This window comes from Barbus barbus, assembly GCF_936440315.1.
Source record: "Barbus barbus genome assembly, chromosome: 8".
Lineage (NCBI taxonomy): Eukaryota > Metazoa > Chordata > Actinopteri > Cypriniformes > Cyprinidae > Barbus > Barbus barbus.
Genome location: NC_136736.1, coordinates 7156494 through 7175567, shown reverse-complemented (window position 1 = coordinate 7175567; position 19074 = coordinate 7156494). Strand labels below are relative to the sequence as shown.

The window sequence follows — 19074 nt, the reverse complement described above, 5'->3', positions numbered from 1 at the left end:
TCTTCCAGGGTACCAGTGACATCAGCATTGCCAGCAACTGCACTGAGCACAACCACATCATCAACTGTCAGCAATGAACCAGAAACAAACAGGATAACTACAACAGACGGTACAGTGACAACAACAACAGGCCTAGTAGAGTCTGCTACTACACCTAAAGTTTCTTCCAGGGTACCAGTGACATCAGCATTGCCAGCAACTGCACTGGGCACAACCACATCATCAACTGTCAGCAATGAACCAGAAACAAACACGGTAACAACAGAAGATACAGAGACAACAACAACAGGCCTAGTAGAGTCTGCTACTACACCTAAAGTTTCTAATAGTGTACCAGTGACATCAGCATTGCCAGCAACTGCATTGGGCACAACCATAGCATCAACTGTTAGCAATGAACCAGAAACAATCAGGATAACTACAACAGAAGATACAGTGACAACAACAACAGGCCTAGTAGAGTCTGCTACTACACCCAAAGCTTCTTCCAGGGTACCAGTGACGTCAGCATTGCCAGCAACTGCACTGGGCACAACCACATCATCAACTATTAGCAATGAACCAGAAACAATTAGGATAACTACAACCAAAGATACAGAGAAAACAACAACAGGCCTAGTAGAGTCTGCTACTACACCCAAAGCTTCTTCCAGGGTACCAGTGACATCAGCATTGCCAGCAACTGCACTGGGCACAACCACATCATCAACTGTTAGGAATGAACCAGAAACAAACAGGATAACTACAACAGAAGATACAGTGACAACAACAACAGACCTAGTAGAGTCTGCTACTACACCCAAAGTTTCTACCAGGGTAACAGTGACATCAGCACTGCCAGCAACTGCACTGGGCACAACCACAGCATCAACTGTTAGCAATGAACCAGAAACAATCAGGATAACAACAGAAGATACAGAGACAACAACAACAGGCCTAGTAGAGCCTGCTACTGCACCCAAAGTTTCTAATAGTGTACCAGTGACATCAGCATTGCCAGCAACTGCACTGGGCACAACCGCAGCATCAACTGTTAGCAATGAACCAGAAACAAACAGGATAACAACAGAAGATACAGAGACAACAACAACAGGCCTAGTAGAGTCTGCTACTACACCCAAAGTTTCTTCCAGGGTACCAGTGACATCAGCATTGCCAGCAACTGCATTGGGCACAACCACAGCATCAGCTGTTAGCAATGAACCAGAAACAATCAGGATAACAACAGAAGATACAGAGACAACGACAACAGGCCTAGTAGAGTCTGCTACTACACCCAAAGTTTCTACTAGGGTACCAGTGAAATCAGCATTGCCAGCAACTGCATTGGGCACAACCACAGCATCAACTGTTAGCAATGAACCAGAAACAATCAGGATAACTACAACAGAAGATACAGTGACAACAACAACAGGCCTAGTAGAGTCTGCTACTACACCCAAAGTTTCTTCCAGGGTACCAGTGACATCAGCATTGCCAGCCACTGCACTGGGCACAACCACATCATCAACTGTTAGAAATGATCCGGAAACAAACAGGATAACTACAACAGAAGATGCAGTGACAACAACAACAGGCCTAGTAGAGTCTGCTACCACACCCAAAGTTTCTACTAGGGTACCAGTGACATCAGCATTGCCAGCAACTGCATTGGGCACAACCCCAGCATCAACTGTTAGCAATGAACCAGAAACAATCAGGATAACTACAACAGAAGATACAGTGACAACAACAGGCCTAGTAGAGTCTGGTACTACACCCAAAGTTTCTTCCAGGGTACCAGTGACATCAGCATTGCCAGCAACAGCACTGGACACAACCACAGCATCAACTGTTAGCAATGAACCAGACACAATCAGGATAACTACAACAAAATATACAGTGACAACAATAACAGGCGTAGTAGAGTCTGCTACTACACCCAAAGTTTCTTCCAGGGTACCAGTGACATCAGCATTGCCAGCAACTGCAATGAGCACAACCACATCATCAGCTGTTAGCAATGAACCTGAAACAAACAGGATAACTACAACAGAAGATACAGTGACAACAACAGCAGGCCTAGTAAAATCTGCTACTACACCCAAAGTTTCTTCCAGGGTACCAGTGACATCAGCATTGCCAGCAACTGCACTGGGCACAACCACAGCATCAACTGTTAGCAATGAACCAGAAACAATCAGGATAACTACAACAGAAGATACAGTGACAACAACAGCAGGCCTAGTAAAATCTGCTACTACACCCAAAGTTTCTTCCAGGGTACCAGTGACATCAGCATTGCCAGCAACTGCAATGAGCACAACCACATCATCAGCTGTTAGCAATGAACCAGAAACAAACAGGATAACTACAACAGAAGATACAGTGACAACAACAGCAGGCCTAGTAAAATCTGCTACTACACCCAAAGTTTCTTCCAGGGTACCAGTGACATCAGCATTGCCAGCAACTGCACTGGGCACAACCACAGCATCAACTGTTAGCAATGAACCAGAAACAATCAGGATAACCACAACAGAAGATACAGTGACAACAACAGGCCTAGTAGAGTCTGGTACTACACCCAAAGTTTCTTCCAGGGTACCAGTGACATCAGCATTGCCAGCAACAGCACTGGACACAAACACAGCATCAACTGTTAGCAATGAACCAGAAACAAACAGGATAACTACAACAGGCGATACAGTGACAACAACAACAGGCCTAGTAAAGTCTGCTACTACACTCAAAGTTTCTTCCAGGGTACCAGTGACATCAGCATTGCCAGCAACTGCACTGGGCACAACCACAGCATCAACTGTTAGCAATGAACCAGACACAATCAGGATAACTACAACAAAATATACAGTGACAACAATAACAGGCGTAGTAGAGTCTGCTACTACACCCAAAGTTTCTTCCAGGGTACCAGTGACATCAGCATTGCCAGCAACTGCAATGAGCACAACCACATCATCAGCTGTTAGCAATGAACCTGAAACAAACAGGATAACTACAACAGAAGATACAGTGACAACAACAGCAGGCCTAGTAAAATCTGCTACTACACCCAAAGTTTCTTCCAGGGTACCAGTGACATCAGCATTGGCAGCAACTGCACTGGGCACAACCACAGCATCAACTGTTAGCAATGAACCAGAAACAATCAGGATAACTACAACAGAAGATACAGTGACAACAACAGCAGGCCTAGTAAAATCTGCTACTACACCCAAAGTTTCTTCCAGGGTACCAGTGACATCAGCATTGCCAGCAACTGCAATGAGCACAACCACATCATCAGCTGTTAGCAATGAACCAGAAACAAACAGGATAACTACAACAGAAGATACAGTGACAACAACAGCAGGCCTAGTAAAATCTGCTACTACACCCAAAGTTTCTTCCAGGGTACCAGTGACATCAGCATTGCCAGCAACTGCACTGGGCACAACCACAGCATCAACTGTTAGCAATGAACCAGAAACAATCAGGATAACCACAACAAAAGATACAGTGACAACAATAACAGGCGTAGTAGAGTCTGCTACTACACCCAAAGTTTCTTCCAGGGTACCAGTGACATCAGCATTGCCAGCAACTGCAATGAGCACAACCACATCATCAACTGTTAGCAATGAACCGGAAACAAACAGGATAACTACAACCAAAGATACAGTGACAACAACAACAGGCCTAGTAAAGTCTGCTACTACACCCAAAGCTTCAAACTTTATACCAGTGACATCAGCAACTGCATCAAGGACAACAGCAAATGCAACTGTTCAAATCAACCAAGAATCTACCAAGACTACACTAGCTGAGGGTTCATCTACTGTATTAAATTCTACAACAGTATATACAACAACGTCGACAACAACAACACTAGCGTCAATAAAGCCAGTAACAGAGGCTCATACCTCATATGTGTCCACCACTGTAGCACCAACAACTGAGGGAACAAATACTGATCCTCCTACCCTTGAGGAGGGAAGCATATACTTAAGATTCAGTCTAAATGAAACTTTCAGTGAAATATATAACAACCGCTCATCCCCTGAATTCATTGCATTGGCATCCCATGTGGTAGCTGAGGTAAGTCTAACTTGTTTCATACTTTTACAATCATATCAAATTACCACAAATACCATTTACTTTGAATTATCTTGTACATGGGAAACTTTTTAACATTCACGGTTAAAGTTTTTCTTGACTACTAATACACAGTTACTGAAACAAGTCACCATTTTCTTACAACTAGAATCTCAAAACAACACACTAAATTGTACAAACCTCAAATTTCCAGATTCAAATATTTAAGATCAAATATTTTAGGCAAAATCTCTCTTTTGTGAGAATCAGACGCTGGCCTCAGATGACACACACACCTGACAAACACACCAACTACTTCACTACCTAGAGAACACTAGTGAGATCAATTCAAAACACTATTACAAAAATCTCCTTTTGGGAATCAGAAATCATTTTGTAAGTAAATGTCCATTACAGTATACTACATAAAAAGAGGGGTGCAGATACAGTTTTTTTCAATATTTTTTACTGCCATTTTGTCAGGACAGTATGAATTTCACTTACATCAAACTGATCAACAAACAACAAAATGTCCTTACCATGTAAAAGCCCAAACCTTAAATATCCCTACCAAAGAAGGAAAAACAAAACATAAAAAAGAAGAAAAAAACAAAAACACTGATGTATAATATTTTCTCATAATTAGCATTCTGTGATGTTCTAAGAGAGACATTTCTTAAGTATTTTGTGAGTCTGTATCAGAGGGACAAAGCAATGAAACCAACAATGTTTGGTCTTTAATGAAATTCAAGAAAGGATACCAGGTGTCACTGAAGGTTTTAAGGGAAACTTGAAGTATAAACCTTAATTTTTATAATTTTTACAATAGTCTTGTATCCATCTATTGTGAGCAGGGGAAGTGGCACACCTCCATTTAAGGAGAATGTTCCTTCTAGCTAATAGAGTAGTAAAAGCAACCAATTGAGCAATGGGACTAAAGTAGTGTATGGTATGACACCAAAAACTGCTGTCAATGGATTGGGACTCGGATAACATTAAGTGCTTTTCTCAGTGTGTCAAATACATTGGACCAAAAGATTACTAATCAAGGGCATGACTAGAACATGTGCGCATGTTCTGCTGGAGCTTGTCTACAATGGTTGCAAGCATCATTCTTGTCTGGAAAAATTTAGATACCTGTACATTTGTCAGGTGAGCTCTGTAAAGTACCTTGCCTGGCGCAGATAGATGACGAGTGCTTCCCGATATAAGATGTATGACCACTAGTCATCTGAAATAGGAATAGATAGGTCTTGTTTTAAAATCTCTTTGAAAGATCAGGTATCAAAGTATTAACTAAGTTATAAATGACTGAGATTAGATGTTTATCATTGGGTTTAAGATTAAAAAAGTGGTCTAATCCATATTCTATGGGACGATTTGGGAAGTGAGGGAACAGTTTCTGCGAACAATTTCTCATCTGAAAGAAACAAAATAGGTGACTATTGGGTAGGTTTAAAGTCCAAACAAGATGGTGAGAAAGCATGGTTTTTCAAAATAGGCATATGTATAAAAGCTCTATCGTGCAGTCTAAATTTTTAAAGAAAGATATAGTGATGAAAATAAATACAGTAGTTTAGGCAGTGTGGCCATTTTAACGTAAGAAAAAAACACTTTCATTACACTACTGTAAATAGATCTTACAGTAGATAAAAAGCACTAGAAAATAAAAGTTTTGAATATCAGAATCAGAAACAAGTACTATACATGTATGAGGAATTTGTCTTGGTAAATTGGTGCTTGACAAGTCAAGTCAAGTCAAGTCACCTTTATTTATATAGCACTTTTAACAATACAGATTGTGTCAAAGCACTTAACATTATCAAATTGGAGGATAGAGTGTCAGTAATGTATAAAAATAAGATTAAACACTCAATTTTCAGTTAAGGCATTTCATTATTGAGTTCAGAGATGTTATTGTCTAGATCAGTTTAGTTTAAATAGTATATGCGAAATCAAATCGACAATAATCACTTGAAATTAAGTGTCCCCAACTGAGTAAGCTAGAGGCGACAGCGGCAAGGAACCAAAACTCCCTCTATGACAGAATGGAAAAAAAACCTTGGGAGAAAACAGGCTCAGTTGGGGGGCCAGTTCTCCTCTGGCCAGGAAATCATTGTTTATTTATTGTTTACTTAATGTTTTAATTAAAATTTTAAATGTATAAATGTATTTATTTATATTGTATATTGTTGCAACTTCTAACAATAATAGTATTATGTAGTTAGGTATTTTATTATATTTTTAGTTTTTTTTTTTAGTTTTAGTTTTATTGCATTTAAAGTCGAGGTCTTCACTGTGGATATGTCCCCAGGGCTCATCCAGGTGTCTCGGCCTCCGCCGACGATCAGGGAGACATCATCTCCTGGCGCCGATCCACCATCTGATCCGGACACGGACTGAGAAACAGAATAAGAAAGAAACAGACAAATATTAGCGTAGATGCCATTCTTCTTACGATGTAACGAGTACATTGTGTGTTATGGGGTATGTTCCCGGTTCTGGTTGATCTAATTAATGCAGCCTAACAATCCTTTAATGGATTTGAATAATAGAAGCGTATTAGTGTGTTATGTGTAAGCCAGGTTAAAGAAATGTGTCTTTAATCTAGATTTAAACTGACAGAGTGTGTCTGCCTCCCGAACAGCATTAGGTAGATTGTTCCAGAGTTTGGGCGCTAAATAGTAAAAGGATCTGCCGCCCGCAGTCGATTTTGATATTCTAGGTATTATCAAACGGCCAGAGTTTTGAGAACGTAGCGGACGTGGAGGACTATAATGTGATAAGAGCTCGCTCAGGTACTGAGGAGCTAAGCCATTCAGGGCTTTATAAGTAGTTAACAAGATTTTAAAATCTATACGATGTTTGATAGGGAGCCAGTGCAGTGTTGACAGAACCGGGCTAATATGATCATACTTCATGTAAGTATACTTCATGTTCTAGTAAGAACTCTAGCTGCTGCATTTTGGACCAGCTGTAGTTTGTTGATCAAGCATGCAGAACAACCACCCAATAAAGCATTACAATAGTATAATCTTGAGGTCATAAACGCATGAATTAGCATTTATGCATTTGACGTGGAGAGCATAGGTCACAATTTAGATATGTTTTTGAGATGGAAAAACTCAGTTTTACTGATGTTAGAAGCATGGCTTTCAAATGAAAGATTGCTATCAAACAGCACACCTAGGTTCCTAACTGATGATGAAGAATCGACAGAGCAGCCGTCAAGTGTTAGATAGTGTTCTAGGTTATTGCATGTGGGGTTTTTAGGTCCGATAATTAACACTTCTGTTTTTTCAGAATTTAGCAGTAAGAAATTACTCGTCATCCAGTTTTTTATATCGACTATGCATTCCGTTACTTTCTCAATTTGGTGTGTTTCACCGGGCCACAAAGAAATATAGAGCTGAGTATCATCAGCATAACAGTGAAAGCTAACACAATGTCTCCTGATAATATCTTCCAAGGGTAACATGTAAAGCGTGAACAGTAACGGCCCTAGTACTGAGCTTTGAGGTACTCCGTACTGCACTTGTGATCGATATGATACCTCTTCATTCACTGCTACGAACTGATGGCGGTCAGATAAGTACGATTTGAACCATGCTAAGGCACTTCCACTAATGCCAACAAAGTGTTCTAGTCTATTCAAAAGAATGTTGTGGTCGATAGTGTCGAACGCAGCGCTAAGATCCAGTAGCACTAATAAAGAGATACAACCACGATCAGATGATAGAAGCAGGTCATTTGTAACTCTAATGAGAGCAGTCTCAGTACTATGATACGGTCTAAATCCTGACTGGAATTCGTCACAGATACCATTTTTCTCTAAGAAGGAATATAATTGTAAGGATACTACCTTTTCTAGTATCTTTGACAGAAAACGGAGATTTGAGATCGGTCTGTAATTAACTAGATCTTTGGGGTCAAGTTGTGTTTTTTTAATGAGAGGCTTAATTACAGCCAATTTGAAGATTTTGGGGACATATCCTAATGACAATGACAAATTAATAATAGCCAAAAGAGGATCTATGACTTCTGGAAGCAGCTTTTTTAGTAGTTTAGATGGAATAGGGTCTAACATACATGTTGTTGGTTTAGATGATTTAACAAATTTATACAATTCTTCCTCTCCTATAGTAGAGGATGAGTGGAATTGTTCCTCAGGGGATCTATCTGATGTGATACTGTAGCTGACGGCTGCATGATTACAATTTTATCTCTGATAGTATCGATCTTGGAAGTAAAGTAATTCATAAAGTCATTACTGCTGTGCTCTTGTGGAATGCCAACACTTGTTGATGCTTTATTTTTCGTTAATTTAGCCACTATAATGAATAAATACCGGTGGTTATGTTTGTTTTCTTCTAGAAGAGACGAAAAGTAATCAGATCTAGCAGTTTTTAATGCTTTTCTGTAGGATAGGGTACTTTCTCGCCAAGCTATACGAAATACCTCTAGTTTTGTTTTCCTCCAGCTGCGCTCCATTTTCCGGGCTGCTCTCTTTAGGGTGCAAGTGTGCTCATTATACCACAGAGTCAGACTGTTTTCTTTGTGATGGTTCTACCATACTTGTAACAAGGAGTAGAATTTACAGTTTTAGCTATATGGAGTTTACACAAGACTAGATAATGATCTGAGATATCATCACTTTGCTGCAGAATTTCAACACCACTAACATCAATTCCATGTGACAGTATTAAATCTAGAGTATGATTTCGACAATGAGTAGGTCCTGAAACGTGTTGTCTAACCCCAATAGAGTTCAGAATGTCTATGAATGCTGATCCTAATGCATCATTTCCATTATCAACATGGATATTAAAATCGCCAACAATTAAGACTTTATCTGCAGCCAGTACTAACTCAGATAGAAAATCAGCTAATTCTTTAATTAAGTCTGTATGGTGCCCTGGTGGCCTGTATACAGTAGCCAGTACAAACATCACAGGGGATGTATCACTAACACGTGTTTCTCTAGATAATGTTATACGCAGCACCATAACTTCAAACGAGTTATACTTAAAGCCTGCCCTCTGAGAAATACTGAGAATATTGCTATAAATTGTAGCAACACCTCCCCCTTTACCTTTTGGACGTGGCTCATTTTTATAGCAGTAATCTTGGGGGGGGGGTAGACTCATTTAAAGTAATGTATTCATCTGGTTTTAGCCATGTTTCTGTCAAACAGAGCAAATCTAGGTTATGATCATTGATCAAATCATTTACAAAAAGTGCTTTTGTAGAAAGGGACCTGATATTCAGTAAGCCAAGTTTTATAAATTGTTTCTCGGTATTGTAAACATTTTTTATTTGTTGAACATCAATTAGATTGTTACTCTTAATTTGGTTTGGATGTTTTCTGTATTTTCTAGCTCGGGGAACAGACACAGTCTCTATAGTGTGATATCTAGGTGAAAGAATCTCTATGTGCTGAGAATTAACTGACAAGACAACAGAAAATCAAGAATAAATAATAGAAACAATGCTGTAGAGTAGGGCAAGTAAAAGCTATAAAATAAGAACAAGAAAAAAGAGAAAAGATAAATTTAGGAAGATAAAATAAAATTTAAATATAAAATACAAAGTAAACATTTTATACATTAATCATTAAAAAAACATTAACTCTACATTTGTGCAGAATATGTAAAGTGGGGCAGTACATTTCGGAACATGTGCCAGATGTGCAGTGATGGGCCAGTGCAACTGATTTCAGTTTGAGATGTGTTTTTTCATGTAAAGTGTAATGTCCATGGGTGTGAGTAAGAAACCCTGATGGGCCCTGGTATTGTTGATAAGGGCAGTCACTGTTTTTGTGGCGTGAGGTCCTGGTCCTGATGGACCGCAGCCTTCTGCCAGATGGGAGTGCCTCCAAAAGTTTGTGTCCAGGGTGAGAAGTGTCAGCCACAATCTTAACCGCCCGCTTCGGGGTCCTGGAAGTGTACAGGTCCTGAAGAGATGGAAGGTTGCATCCAATTACCTTCTAAGCAGAGCAAATAACACGTTTCAGTCGGCCTTTGTCCTTGGCAGCAGCATACCAGATGGTAATGGAGGAAGTGAGAATGGACTTAATGATAGAAGTGTAGAAGTGAATCATCATTGTCTTTGGCAGATTAAACTTCTTCAACTGCCTCGGGAAGTACATCCTCTCCTGTGTTTTTTTAATTAGAGAGCTGACGTTGACTATGAATATGAAATGAATATGAACAGAACACACGATATGGTATACTGTCAATTACTGTTCAGTAAAAAATTAATCAATCAATTCAGAATCCTCTTCTGCATTACAGCATTGGTAATGATTTTATTTGCCATACTATGGTAGTCTTCTGACAAAAGAAAAATACCCTGTAGGCCAACTTCCCTCATGATCATTCCATATAGAAGAACATGGTCAACCAGTGCCTTATATTTTATCAGAAACAAATCGACAGACAGACAGATAGATAGACAGACAGTCAACCATAGATAGATAGATAGTCTGCTCATATACCATGCTGAAAAGTTATTCCAAATATTAGATACAATAAGCAAATTAAATGATTTCAAGTAAAGATTTTTAATAGAAAAATACACATAAATAGAGACAGGATTCCTGTTATACTAAGTTCAAAAGGACTGCAAGAGCCAATAGAATTAGCATTTTTATTCACATGAAACAGCGCATATTATTATTATTATTATATTAGGATAAATCTCAGGCTGTACTCTATTTACAGTAAAAATATATTTTTCATCATTTGCAGATAAACAGAATTTACAGGGCAAGCGATCTCAGAGGATACAGGCGATGCAGAGTCAACTTTTTTGCGTAAGCACGACAGCTGTGGTCTTTCAAATTCATCATAAAGATGTCCAGGATATTTTTAATAATCAGATCACGTTTTTATAGGACACTGGGGATTATTAAATTTTTTTTATTTATTTGCAGGAGGGGCTCCATTAAAGTTGATATGACTCTTATCTTTGAGAATTCTTCTACAGTCCCAACCTCATTTGAGGTAGAGAAAATACTTAACAGGACTGCTGTGAATGGTTCCATAACTTTTGACATCATACTTGATACTATCAAAGCAGGTGAGTGTGTGAAGTACTAGTCACAAATTAGCATAATAATGAAATAGTTCAAATATAATTTCATTTTAAAGTTTCATGTGTGATGCACATTTTATACTACAGGGGAAGAGGTTACTTCTAGTACACCACCGCCTGCCACAAATGCAACTGATGAATATACCACCATGAAATACACATCGAGTACCAATGGTATTTTCCGACAGATACTATGTTCCATTGTTAAATAGTATTTTATTTAATACTTTTAAATACATAACATACAGTATTTAGAATATTTCATGTAATGTGTAGTGCACTGAACACCCCTGAGAACTCAATGCCATAGCCTGTATTCTTATTTGATATTTTTCTGTACTTCTTACTTTTTCAGAGTACACAAACACCACGTCTAGTGCCTTTTCATGGATGGTGCGCTGTTCACTAATGACTATATCTCCAGCCATTACTGTTTTATTAACACAAACTGTGATGTTTCCGTAATTTAAAGTGCACTAGTAAAGTTCACAAAATAAATAAAACAAATAATATTTTGTTTAATATAATATTTAAGCTGATTTTTATTGTGAAGAATGGATAAATGTCGTAGAAGTTTATTTTATGCAGAGACTATAGCTTAGTTTTTTTAGTATCATCACTCTACTAAATATCTAGTAGGGTATATACTATATCTATGTAGAATAGATCCTATAGTATAGTATATAGATACAGTATGTAATGCTATCTCTATATAGTATTTACTGTAGTATTCACCGACCATACATTATTACTATGTTAATATTAACCAAAATAACTACTGCTAAATAAAATAACTAATTACATAATTGATAGATTTTTAAAATGACATATTAGTTCATCTCAGAAGGACTAGTCATCAGGGATGTGTGCATTTTTAATTGTTTGTGTCAGATTAAAATAATAATGTTGGTTTGTAACGTAAGTGTACAAATAAAAATGCTTCACTTCATTTGTTTATTCTTATTGAATGATAATATTTTATTAACATCATTTAGTTTCCCATTGTTGTATATTGTGTATTCTTTGTTATTAAACTTAATGCATTCTGCCATGTATCTTTTTTGTCCTCTTCGCTTTCTATAATTAACCCTGGTACCAGTAGTGCATTTTTGATCACACATATTAGGGTTTATACAGTAGAAAGAAAAGGAGAGAATAGGAGATATAGGAGATGTTCTAACATCACCTGTTTATAAATTGGGTACAGGGATGATACCCCCATTAATCCTCCTAAGGTGATAGTAGAAGTTGTATTAATGTTATTAATTCACTGTGTAATAATGTAATAGATTTACAGAATGGATAAAAAAAATAAATGAACCAATCAATTTTGAGATATAAAAATCGACATTCACCTGCAGGTGTCATCTGAATCAATATTCTCTTGTTTACTTTGATATACAGCATTTACTCAAAACATACAAAGTAAACAGATAAATCTAGAAATATCCTGTCTGAGCAGATGGAGTGGGTTGTAAAACTCCTTTTTGGAGTAAAAGTTTTTTTTTTTTTTTTTTATAAAAGTGTTTAAGCCTAAACATATTTACACTCCCTGCTTTTTTTTATTGTTGCTTCATGTTTCTACCCACTTATTTTTACAACTCACCCCTGGAAAATAGAAGAAACTAAATCACTCAAAATTTGCTTGTAAATTGCAAAGAAACAGCAAGAAACACCAGTCTTTTTTTTACAGTGTTGGGCAGGTTGTAACAAACTCCTTGTCAGTGTTGGGGAAAGTTACTTTTAAAAGTAATGCATTACAATATTGCGTTACTCCCTAAAAAAGTAACTAATTGCGTTACTTAGCTACTTTTTATGGAAAGTAATGCGTTACTTTTGCGTTACTTTTTAAATATGAGCAGGGCTTGATTGTTTTTAATACAAGAAATTACATTAATACAAATGTAAAAGCCCTGTATCTTGTGAAGGAAAAGTAAATTCACGTCTGTAAAGTAAAACTCAGAATAAGAAGGTTTAACACTCTTCGGCAATAAAAAAAAACAATGAAGCACAATTGTTAGTTTATCTAAAGTATTTTTTGCTTATTAGTATGGTTGAACTGGATCATCAAAGGTCAGCGGCAAAGACATTGGTTTATAAAATGGGATTAGATACATTGGTGTTGTTTAACATATTTAATTATTGCAGGTTTGCGTCATATTCTGAGTATGCATTTCACTGTTTTAATTCATTTTGATGAATACTAAATGCGAGTGGGATGAATTCATGCACATTCACATTTAGATCTATAGTAACAGCATGTTCACACAGCGCACTGTCAGTCAATAAATGGGGAAAAAGTAACTCAGATATTTTCTTGTAAATTAAAAAGTAATGCGCTACTTTACTAGTTACTTGAAAAAAGTAATATTACGTAACTCGCGTTACTTGTAATGCATTACCCCCAACACTGCTCCTTGTACATAACATTACACAGTTTAGAGATTAAAAACTAATGTAATGTGTGGCAGATAAATAAATGTATTTTTGTATGTTTTACTTGCATTATTTTATATTGCACTTGACAGCTTGCTCACATCTCACTGCAATTTTGTGTGATCTGATGTTTTCTAAAAGTAATTTTGGGAACAGGCTGAATGTCAGTTCTTCATGTAGTCATAGATCAAAAGAGAGATTAATTTAGAAACAGTCTTTATTTGTAAAGTTTTTACAGCACTGAATTTACAAACGGAACAGGATTCCCCCTTCATTTTATTAAACATTAGTCCTTCATAAAACATAATACAGAGTATTTATTAGAACATCTTTCATTTGCTTAAAGATTAAATACATAGCTTTCATATCTTCAGAATTTAACTAATACATTGCTAAAAAAATATTTATTGTTCAATCCATTTTCAAAAGATTAAAACAATCTCAGTTTTGAATTTCAACATAATAGCTCTATAGGTAACTTCCACTTGTGCCATTCCTGTGGCACAGAGAAATGTTCAGATTTGGTTTCAATAAACCAATCCTCATTATTTCTCCAGCTCAGTGTACACATAAATAATGTGCTTTGTGTAAATCAGAAACAAAAATACCATAAATCACCAGGCTCTATATGTGGCAAGAAAGACTAGGAAATGTTCCAGCTAGATCATAACTTGGCTTGTTTTGCTTTGTGACTTGCTGATTCTTCATGTGACCAAAATGATCAAAAATATCACAATCATTTCGCAGTAGCATACTTTTATGTGTGAAGGTGATGCTTAGTGCATCACAGCTGACAACAGAAGTGATGCTAGGGTCATCCAGAAAGCAGTGAGCATACTAGCCAAGACTGGAGACTTGTTAGCTGTAAAAAACAAAAAGAAAATAAATGTGCATTCCCATTAGAGAGACCACAAAGCTTCTTAAAACATCCTAAAACATCTCTGGAATTTATTCATTCATTCATATTGTCTTTGCTGATTATAGACACAACAGGGCCCCCACTACTTTCATTCTCATGTTGCTTATATTTCTTTAAGCGTTGACCTGGTCTATCATGTAATATTATTGTACCTGCTAAACCCATCACAGAGAAATTTTAGAGAAATTACTGCACGTTTGAGTCATGAAAACTTATGTCAATAAATGTATACTGACCAGTGGCTCCTGTGGAGTCTGTAAATTGGATAGTTTTTGTATCAATTGGCAAATTGACTGCTCCCTTTCTTACGCCATCAGCAAGGGTTTCAGCCAGGTTTTTTACAGTAGGACTAGAGACTTTGTTGAATTCAATTTCTGCATCTACTGCAATGGAGCCATTCCTGAGAGGAATTAATAATCAAATAAAGAATAAATTAAAAACTGCACAAGTAATCCAGTCAAACAAACAAAAAAGCAATCGACCACAATAATAAATGGGTGAAAATCAATTTGTGATGATGCCATTTTGATTGTTTATAAATATAGAATTTTACATAATTTACCTGAACCGCTGGACAAGTGTGCGCCTGTGGCTCACAAAAGTTTTGAACACTTTATCAAGCTACAAAAAAAAAATAGATTTTAATTTTAAAATCATGAACTAGACAAAAGTTCAGATAATTTTTCAACTGGAGCATTATCATTACTCAAAGACAAAATAATTACCTGTTCAATGACAGTGATTGTCAGATTAGTGGCTGCAGAAGAGGACATATTTGATAAGTCATTTGTGAAGTCTCTCATCATTTTGAAGGTTAAATTAAACCTTTCCACGCTTACTGAGGTTGTTGCAGCTTGAGTCGTAGTTGTTTCTTTTTAGGGCAGAATAAAAGAAAATGTAATATAATTTCATCAAACATGAATGTTTATGTCAGGATTGACAATGTAACAGACACGTATAAAACAACAACAAAAGCATCTGTGAATACACACACTGACCATTGGTTGTGATGTCAGTAATATTGATGGATGTGGCATCAACTCTAAAGCTGAAATTTCCAGTTTCAATTGCATCAATAAAGACGTTTGTCACTTCCGTCACATTAGGACTAGAGTTGTTTGTGTTGTCAAACTCAAAGACAGAATCTGCCACAATGGAGCCAGGACTGTGGGGAACAACCATGTTGAAACACATAATTAACCAACAAACAACTGAATGACCAAATTGAACAATCAAATGGTCACATGATTAATAAACTGATTGACCGAACAACTATAAAGCAATCCACTAATAAAAAAAGTTAAAAAAAAAAAAAAAAAAAAAACATGCATGTATCCATCTATTTTTGATTCAATTTAAACCAGGTATTTGCAAATTACTACAAGTGAATGTACTGTTTTACCTGAATTTTCGAATCATCATGCGGAAGAAGTTTTTAAAACGTCTCTTGTAAACTGTGGTGAACTATAAAAGACAGATAAATAATCATAAAAACAAATGTTATTTACATACAAGTCTATCATTTCTGTTTTTCAGATCAAATTTTGCTACAAGAAATTTAGTTTTAAAACAGACATTTAGTTTAGGTAGACTAAAAAGTAAGTATTAAGCTAATTATACAGCATGTAAAAACATAATGACCAATTGTATTTATTTTTAATATTGCCAATACACAGAATTAGCGGAATCTACAGCTATTGCAATCAATAACCATGCCTTACTAGAGAAAAATATTACCGCATTGGTGATGTTCTCTGTCAGCTGTTTGGTCTCAGGATCAGAGAGATTGGAGTAGCTATCCTTGAAGGTTTGAATGATTCTGAACACTACATTAATTTTTGCAAGTTTAGCAGGTGTAGCGACTGTTGTAGCTGCTGTAGTCACAGCAGGTGCTGGTGAAGCTGTTTTTATTTTGGGTCAAATTAAAATGGGACACAGATCAACAAAAATGTCTCACAAGTAATGTGACCTTTAACAACTGTAAAATATTATTATATTAAGATAAATCTGTAAACACACACTGACCACTGGTTGTTGGGACATCAGTAATTCTGGTGAGATTGGTAAGGATTTTGAAGGTAAAATTTCCATTATTCAAGATTTGTGTCAGGTTTTCACTATTAGGCTTGGAGTCACTGCTGTTAAAGTGAAGTTTTCCATCTACCACAATGGAGCCATTCCTGAGAGGGCATACATGCAAATAATAAACAAATGAACTGGGTGAACAGATGCAAAGTAACTATACAACCAACCATTCAAGCACTAAACCAAACAATCAATACATGTATAAATTAATTTATCATGATGTGACTAAAAAAGCATTTGTAAAATTCAGTTTCATTCTCTTTTACCTGAATGCTTGAATATCAAAGCGTTCAAAGTTTTTAAGGTGAGAGAAAACTGGCGTAACCTGCAAAAGATTAACAAACAGGTCAAGACTTGTATCCATAGTGCTCTACAGTTATTGAAACATTTAATTAAATTTAATTACTACTTGATCAAATCTTGCATTGACCTCTTATGCTGCAAACAATTGTAAACTTTTTATTTTGCAATGTGGAAGAATAATAACAAAGTGCAGTAAATGGTAAAACTGAACCAGTGTATTTATAAGCACTATATTAAATTATAATATTATGATAAGAAATACCAGTTTGCAATATCAAACATCATAACCAGGCTGCTTTGTATACAGCTTAAATAACTGGGAGCGATGATGCTGGAAATCTTGCACATTCAAGTTACAAATAGAGAAGTTGGCTCTTATGTTTCTAATGTACACCTTTAGCTGAACCCACAGCTAAAAGAAAAAGGTGTAAATTTAACCATACCTCACTGGCTAAAAAATATTACCTCAGAGATGATTTTGTTTTTCCAGTTTTTTGTGTCATTATTGGACATGTTGGAGTAGATATCAATAAAACTGCCTTCAATGTGAAACACTATATTCAATTCAAAAGCAGTGGAGCTGTTGTTGGTGCTGTTAGTGTCAGCAGCATTTCCTGGCACAGGTAGGAATCCTGTTTTAGGTCAAATTAAGGAAAATGAGGCATGGTAAAAAATAAAATAGAATAACATTTCAAATAAAATAAACATTCATTATTATTGCTAACTGCTAGATTCTATGCATCGCCAACTAAGCCTATTTGACTGAACTGCATTCCATTCCATTTTGAGAGTAAAAACTATTCTTGTAATTACGATTACAGTTATCACTGTCGGCTAAAGATAGGTCTTTATACAGCTGCATTGTTGTGAAAATCACATTTTGGAATAGTATGATTAGAACGTTTGTCACTTTCTTTTTCACAAATCTTTGTTCTTGTTATTATGATTGTATTTTTAATTGTTGATATAAATGACCATAAAATCCTTTTGTAATTTAAGTGCACTTATGAACAATAACTATCACTACTTATTTAGAACAAGCATCACTACTAGGTTCTTACCAATTAGACACAGAACAGGTACTACAATCTTCCACTCCATTGCTATGTTCTTTTAGTAATCCCTAAAAATGAAAATGAAGCACATAAGTATGATGTACCAAAGTTCAAAAACCAAAGATGTCAACATTTTAAAAGGTATCAAGAGCTGCATAAGTAACAAACAAATAAATAGAATTACCAAATTTTACAGATTTAATAAAACATAATATATTCCACACAAACACCATTCAAGGCTGCATAAAGCACTCACTTATTACATAATAATGAAAACATTTTCTTCTACTTACTTTTTGATTATTTCTCGACAAAAAAGCCAATCCAGGTTAATCCGTTTAGCAAGTATTTGTCTTCAGTTAATTGATCACCTCTAAAAGATACCAGCAGACAGGTGGACTGACATTTAAAGTGAGATGGGTTTTTTTCATTAGAAGAACCAACCAATGAGAGTTGAGCATTGCTGAAGTTTGCTGACAAACTTGAGGAACGACAGTATTAAAATAAATATTTTGTTTCCTGGTACGCACGTGACGGCCCATGATGACTGTATATGTTGCATTTTTAACCAATTATGGCAAACTGAAAAATCATGGCTGAAAAAAATTGTTTTTTTCATCTTATACCACTTTGTTCCATCAGTAGTAAAACTGTCCATTATTCATGTGGAAATATGTACTTAATTTAATTATTTGGAAGTAACTTTTTCTTTCCTAAAATACAAGTGAAATGCTAATTTTATATCCAGTGTATCTGTAATAGAATATGCATCTAATAAGAGTTATTCTAGTCAATAGGACTTGTTGCTTCTAGACATTATAACTAGACATTCTGATATGACCTGGATAATCTAATCAGATACTCACTAAATGATGTGACATTAGCCAGCTACATCAAGCATGATAATTGGCTAATTATTTTGCCTGATAAAGTACTTCAAATTTGGGATCTTTTCAAGGTTATAGGTTGGGGTACTGGGTTAGTGTTAGGTGAAATACAAGTATGAGGTGTGAGAAATGCCTGAGACATTCCTCTTGGACGACTCATTCTCAAAAGCAAAAAATACATATATACTGCATGCATACTGACATATATTTAAAAAAAAAA

At 36.1% G+C, this 19074-nt stretch overlaps 2 protein-coding genes across 2 annotated transcripts; one reads left to right on the top strand and one right to left on the bottom strand.

The window, feature by feature from the left end:
• Positions 1 to 2295: 2295 nt before the first annotated feature.
• On the top strand, positions 2296 to 12223 carry LOC306873769 (uncharacterized protein; the record flags this gene model as incomplete). Its single annotated transcript, XM_079423250.1, has 5 exons — positions 2296 to 4077; positions 10824 to 10888; positions 11009 to 11154; positions 11257 to 11343; positions 11525 to 12223. The coding sequence occupies 5 exons, from the start codon at positions 2296 to 2298 to the stop codon at positions 11632 to 11634; spliced, it is 2190 nt and encodes a 729-aa protein (XP_079279376.1). The 3' UTR covers positions 11635 to 12223.
• A 1581-nt stretch (positions 12224 to 13804) lies between these two features.
• On the bottom strand, positions 13805 to 18442 carry LOC306873829 (uncharacterized protein). Its single transcript, XM_079423326.1, has 12 exons — positions 18261 to 18442; positions 17974 to 18035; positions 17378 to 17544; positions 16876 to 16934; positions 16550 to 16704; positions 16262 to 16425; positions 15927 to 15988; positions 15523 to 15689; positions 15250 to 15395; positions 15087 to 15145; positions 14761 to 14924; positions 13805 to 14467 (listed from the first exon to the last, which is right to left on the bottom strand). The coding sequence occupies exons 2-12, from the start codon at positions 18011 to 18013 to the stop codon at positions 14382 to 14384; spliced, it is 1269 nt and encodes a 422-aa protein (XP_079279452.1). The 5' UTR covers positions 18014 to 18035; positions 18261 to 18442; the 3' UTR covers positions 13805 to 14381.
• Positions 18443 to 19074: the final 632 nt, after the last annotated feature.

Bases quoted from the DNA above. Each gene is read 5' to 3' on its own strand.
- LOC306873829 (XM_079423326.1), bottom strand. From the start codon at position 18,013: ATGGAGTGGAAGATTGTAGTACCTGTTCTGTGTCTAATTG. The intron at 16,935-17,377 runs GTAATATTTTTT...AATCTTTTGCAG, and splicing joins AAAACAAAATCATCTCTGAG to GTTACGCCAGTTTTCTCTCA. The intron at 15,146-15,249 runs GTAATTATTTTG...TTTTTTTTGTAG, and splicing joins CAATCACTGTCATTGAACAG to CTTGATAAAGTGTTCAAAAC.